The 6,043-nt window shown below is 39.3% G+C and overlaps 1 protein-coding gene across 1 annotated transcript in view; it reads left to right on the top strand.

The window, feature by feature from the left end:
* The window catches only part of LOC119795249 (alpha-2-macroglobulin-like protein 1), a 50,980-nt gene that overhangs the window by 9,291 nt on the left and 35,646 nt on the right, over positions 1-6,043 (top strand). Inside the window, exons 6-10 of the mRNA XM_038303142.1 lie at positions 1,485-1,650; positions 1,739-1,823; positions 4,031-4,151; positions 4,240-4,357; positions 4,446-4,555. Coding sequence (XP_038159070.1) covers positions 1,485-1,650; positions 1,739-1,823; positions 4,031-4,151; positions 4,240-4,357; positions 4,446-4,555 — 600 coding nt within the window. The remainder of the gene's footprint in view (positions 1-1,484; positions 1,651-1,738; positions 1,824-4,030; positions 4,152-4,239; positions 4,358-4,445; positions 4,556-6,043) is intronic.

The raw sequence follows: 6,043 nt of genomic DNA, 5'->3' as shown, positions 1-6,043 counted from the left end.
TCTGCAGGCCAGTTAGTTCTACATCAGCCTGAACACCTAAATTCGGCCAATCATATATCAACAGTCATCTGTCCATCCAAATTTTTCGGTCATAGCATCTTGATTCATATGTCGCAGCTAATATACGCAACGGTTGAAATGCGAAATCAGAATCCTTTCCTTTCCCATTGAGTTGCGTCCCAGTGTTCACGGGGATGGACGTCTGTGTCTTCGGCAGGCGTAGAGCTAACAGAACTGGCAGCGTTGCGAGGCAAGGGCTCAAACATGTAAGGCTGGAAGCCTTCTACACCAAACCAAGCTTCTGCCGCCCTGGCGTCCTCTTCCACAACATCTTCGTCCCCGCTTTCCTCCTCTAAATAAAAAATGGATGACGGAGGAGACTCATCCACGACCTCCGACACTAAACTCTCCTCCTCTTGCATGTTTCCGCTGTCAATAGCGTTCCTTGACAGCGTCGTTTCTAAGTCACCAATTTAGTGCTACTTGGTCCCAATTGAATTTCCCATTGGGAACCTGCTAGCACTAAGATGCTAACTGGTTAGCAAGATGCTTCTGACAAACTGGCTACAACCAAACATACTTGCGAACCTTTCGCCACAACAATCCCACCCCCTTAATAAACAACCAATCACATTCACTTTGTTCACTCATGTAAAGTCGAGCACCACTTGGGAGAATTCGTAAATGCAACGGTTGGAACGGCCGCTTCCCTACGACTTTAAGATTTCCAGAGGACTTCACCATTGAAATTCACCAGAGCTATAGTGAAACTGACAGTGCCCACGTGCATGGCAGCTGGATGCTGGAATACATTGGGTAAAAGTGAAAAAAAAAAGAGTTATTCCACCTTTCTGATTCCTGATCCTCCACGGACGGGTTGGTCGTTGGATCGCCAACTTGAAGAAGGAGGATTTGCCATCGAACTTCTGGCCAGAGAAAAAACCCGTAATATGTAGCCAACATTTGGAAGAAGAATGTTTTCAAGATGACTTGGATAATAGCGCGTTGTGACAAACACCAGATACAGCACTGGGACTTGATCAACAGCCGATACCGCACCGTGACGTCACTAACCAGTAGGTGGCAGTAGTGTTCTTTGACAAACATGGATGCCTCCAGTAAAGCACATTCACATGAAAATTACTCTGAATTAAAAACACTGATCATTTATTGAACAGGATGGAATCATTTCAGATTTAAAGTACTTTTAGAAGTTTGAATCCTGAATAAGACCAAACTTTTACTTTAAAGACTTAATTGTTAGATGCAAAGATAGTAATTGGAGGATTAATTTAGATGCTAACATTTTCAGAAAAAAAAAAGATGTCATCAGCTGAGATTCCCTCAACAGACCAGATAAGAAATCAATAAGCAATATCAATTTATAATTTCTATTTTTTTTATCTTTACGGACAGCATTAGTTGTTTTTTTGTTGTTTTTTTTACTGATTTTAATTAAATATTTCTGTAATTGCCGTGTGTAGGATCCCAATTCCAACCGCATTGCCCAGTGGCTGAATCAGGAAATCAATAAGGGCATCCTAGACCTGTCTCACCCCTCTATCCCTGAAGCCGCAGAGGGAACCTATACCATCAGTGCTGTGATGGCCGACGGGGAGATCTCCCACACCTTTGAAATCAAGGAGTACGGTGAGTTTGAGACGATTTGAAACGATGCAGGTTGTCACTTTGGAGGCTGGTTGAATTTTTTATTTTTACTTTTTTACTTTTGTTGCAGTTTTGCCAAAGTTTGAGGTAAAGGTGGAGATGCCCAGCGTGATTACCATCCTGGATAAAACCACAACGTTTAAGATCTGTGGACAGTAAGTGACCAAAATTCAATGGATGCTAACCTAACTTTGTTTTTGTTTCTTTGTCTGGTTTTCAATGGAAAACTAAATCCAGTTTGTTAAACTTATTTATTGTTGACCTTTTCCCAAAATCCAACATTCTGACCCACCGAATAACAGAGATGACCAAGTAAAGATTAAAATGGAGGGAATTTTGGTTTTCTGGAGAAAACAATTTAATTTTCGCATTATCTAAAGATAATGAAAGCCATTTTCTCATGGTAACGAGATGATTGGTGTGAGTTAAAACTGATTGCATCCTTCTATACCAAAACAATGCAAGATAATTTGTTAGTATAAGTCATGGCAGCCTGTGTATAACTCTGTAAATAATCCTGTGTTTAACTTTTAGCTAATGAGAACGTTGTTGGTTTGATGATTTGCTTCTACTTCTGATTCATAAGCAATTAGACCTTTGCCTCCAGGTGTTTTCTGAATAGCACCAGTGTTACACCTGCAACAGGTATAACCCCATGAACCCCCAAAATGAGTCCAGATGAAACATTTTTCATAAACAAAAATATTATTTTCTACTGCATTCCATGCAGAAAAGGAAACTGATTATTTTTTGCACACGCGGTACTGCGACTGCACAACTATAGGCCCCACAGGCATGGATGGACTGGGAATCCAGGGCTGTGGCCAGCCTCCTTCATTACTCACACAGAATCAGAATAAGAATCGGGTTTATTGCCATTGTTAGTGAAGGAGTTCACAAACTAGGAATTTTTTATGGTACAATCGTGCAACATGAAACATATAATATGAAATAGGTAAATAAAATTATAAAAATCTCTAAAAACACTGGGGTATAAGGCATGCAAAAAATAGACTAATATATACACTTAGGATAAAAATATGGATAAAAAAATATCAAAAGTAAAAGGTTAATCATTTCGTTATCTGAATAAATCAATAACTGTTTTCTCATGATAAAGATATAATTATCTTATCACGAGAAAACAATTAATTGTTTAAATGATAATGAGATAGTTATGTCATGATCTCAGGAAGGCAATGGAAAAGAAAACTTAGTATGACCGCTCCCGGCTTCCGTAGTACCATTTTTGATACAAGAAAAAAAAAACATTTTGTAAATGGAGATTTAAAGAAAGAAAAGCAACCCAAAAATAAAACTATGATTAATAGTTAAAGTAATTGACCGAAAACTGTTTTGAGTGTAAATTTGCTGTTTGCTCAGATTTCTTTTTTTTCAGATTCTTGTCACATTTTTTTTATTCTATTTTCTCAAATTCTCTCATATTTTATTTTCCTAAGTTTTTTTTGTTTGTTTGTTTGTTTTACTTTTTCTTCTCAAATTTCTCTTTTTCAGATACAAGTAGAATTATTTTCTAATGCATTGTATAGTTCACATTTTATCCACTTTCCTCTGAAGCAGGGAACAAATTAAATTAAATTCAGCTTATTTCTATAGCGCCAATTCACACCGTGTCATCTCAAGGCACTTTAAAGAGACAATTTTACCAGATCATACGGTCAAATTTATTCAAAGTTTTCTATCTAAGGAAAAGTAGTTGATTGCATCGACTTTTTGACACAAAGGCAATCCCTCACACTAAGCATGCTGGTAGCGACAGTGGAGAGGAAACAGGAACAGGAAGAAACCTCCAGCAGAACCAGGCTCAGTGTGAGCGGCCATCTGCTGAGGCCCACTGGGGTTCAAGGAGACAGAAGCAGAGATAGAGAATTAGAGATACAAAAGACAACTGTCAACCAGCTCCACAGACGGCCCCGTCCAACACACAGCCAGGCAGACGAGCTCCGAGCCAGCTCCCATGTCAGAGGATGAAGAGAGCACATCCAGTTAGTCACAGTCAGAGAAACAGGACTACATTGGAAAACAGGCCAAGCTCCAACATCTAGAAACAAAGGTGTTGATGGCAGCAGCACAGCTGATATTTCTCTCCAGGATGGCGTCACAGCCAAACAGGAACAGACCAGATGAAGCTACTATGAGAAAAAGCAGAGAGAGCAGAACGTTAGAGATTGAACTAACAGATTCTGCAGAGTGGGAGAATAGAGATAGAATGAAGCAGGATGATGAAAAAGGGGTCCCTATGTCCTCCAGCAGTCTAAGCCTATAGCAGCATAACTATAGAGAAAGCAAAGGACAAAGACACATTTCTAATCGAAAACAAAACTTTTTTTTTTTTCTGCAGATACACTTATGGCAAACCCGTGGATGGTGCAGTGAAGGCTCAGTTTTGTAGGAAAGTCTTTCTGTATTTCTTTCATTCAGTGACCCCCGGTAACAACCTGTGCAAGAGCTATGAACTGACTGTAAGCATTTCAGAGGAACAGATTTTTCCAGTTTAAGCCACTTTCCTTTATTCTAACTAAATTGGGTCCATTTTTGGTTCTGTTCCAGCTGGATAAGAGTGGATGTGCCTCACAGACTGTGAACCTGGCAGAGTTTGATCTAAACAGGTACAGCTGGTACTCAGACAGCTTGGAGCTGACAGCTGAGTTGGAGGAGTTTGGAACCGGTAGGCTTTCAAAGATCTTGCTGCTGTTTAGGCTTTTAGAGTTTACTAGCTTCTAACCAGCTGTGATTTGTGTGTTTTACACTTTCAGGGGTGGTTTTGAAAGGGTCTGGGATGTCTAGCATAACCAGTCAGATCAGAACTATCACCTTCGAGGAGGTTCCTACAGTGTACAAGCTTGGCTTATCGTTTGACGGAAAGGTACAGAGCTCCATCAAAGACCTAACCTGACTCCGCCAGATGGATTTGCTCCGCATATCCATCTGGAAACCTTCCGTTGAAGTAATTTTGGGAAGGGGCAAAAATACTGGTTAGCTGATTGGCCTATGTTGGTGATAGACGGGCCAAATAAACCAATCAGATCAATGAAGCATATGATGTACTAACAGAGCGACGACGAAAGCACAACCACAAGCCAGGCTACTCTTGCCAAAACCAGTCGGGAGAAGAGCAAAAACATCTTTTCCTCTGAGAAAAGCCTCCAGAGCAGTGTTTTGCTCTTCTTTCAGTGAAGAAATACTCTGTAATTCTGATAAAACTTGCTCGATAGCGACGCTAACGCTAGTTTCATCTGCTGAAGCCGCCATGTTCTTTAGACTGAACTGTCGCGCTTCTCGTTGCGTCACACCTCAACCCGCCTCAAAGCCAACTCTGGTTGGACGTTCGTTTGGTGAACGGCTCCAAATTTTCTTCAACGGAGAGTTTCCAGACTGATTAGTGAGTGAAACCTTGAAAGCTCGCGAGATCAGGATGGTCTCACGAGGCTATCATAGACCATCTTTTTCACTGGAAAAACGATCTAGACACAAGTAAAAATGCCTTAAATTAAGTGTATTTACCCTTAATTTGAGTAGGTAAATGAGATGTTTGCCAATGAAATGAGTATTTTTACTCTTAAAATAAGATAATTAGATAACATGCACTTGAAATAAGACAATGCAATTGTGTTTTCCTATTTTAAATGTAAACGGTCTTGTTCCATTGGCAAAATGTCTCTTTTACCTCCTCAATCCAAGAACAAATGCACTTATTTTAAGAAAAAAATACTTTCGATTTTTTTCCAGTGCAGAGCTCCATTAAAGTCAAACGGATGAACCTGGAGATGTTCTGGTGATCATGGTCCTGTTAGAAGATCAACATAAAACTGCTTAGAAAAAAAAAGCCACAGAAAAAAGGACAGCTATTTTGATTATTATTTTTTTATTTAAAAACAAACCAAAAAGAAAACAAGAGTTTTCTACTGTAGAATAGAGGTTCAAGGTTGAATCTATCACCACAGATCTGAGACTCATCCTACTTAACAACTTGGCAACATAGCAACAACTAACACCTTAATGAAATGTATAAACTACTAATATCTGCAATGAGTTCCTCACATTTGTGGAACATCATTAACTCTCTAAAACATTTATGTCCAAATTCAGTCCTAAGGGCTACTATCTGCTATGATGAAATTACATTTCAATAAAGAAAAACAGCAACAGTGGATTAGTAAATTAATCTGAGATAAAAGGAAAAAATAACTAGCAGCTTCCTGGAAATGGAGTGGAGTAGAAAGTACAATATTTGACCCAAATGACCCAAGTAAAGTAAAGATACTCCGAAAAGTACTTAAGTACAGTAATCAAGTAAATGTACTTTGTTACTTTCCACCAATGGAAATTGGCCTCCCTAAGTAACGCCGGTCAT

This window comes from Cyprinodon tularosa, unplaced genomic scaffold (assembly GCF_016077235.1).
Source record: "Cyprinodon tularosa strain WSP-4 unplaced genomic scaffold, ASM1607723v1 ctg506, whole genome shotgun sequence".
Classification (NCBI taxonomy): Eukaryota; Metazoa; Chordata; class Actinopteri; order Cyprinodontiformes; family Cyprinodontidae; genus Cyprinodon; species Cyprinodon tularosa.
The sequence above is the reverse complement of the archived record's forward strand: the minus strand, read 5'-3'. Positions and strand labels throughout refer to the sequence as shown.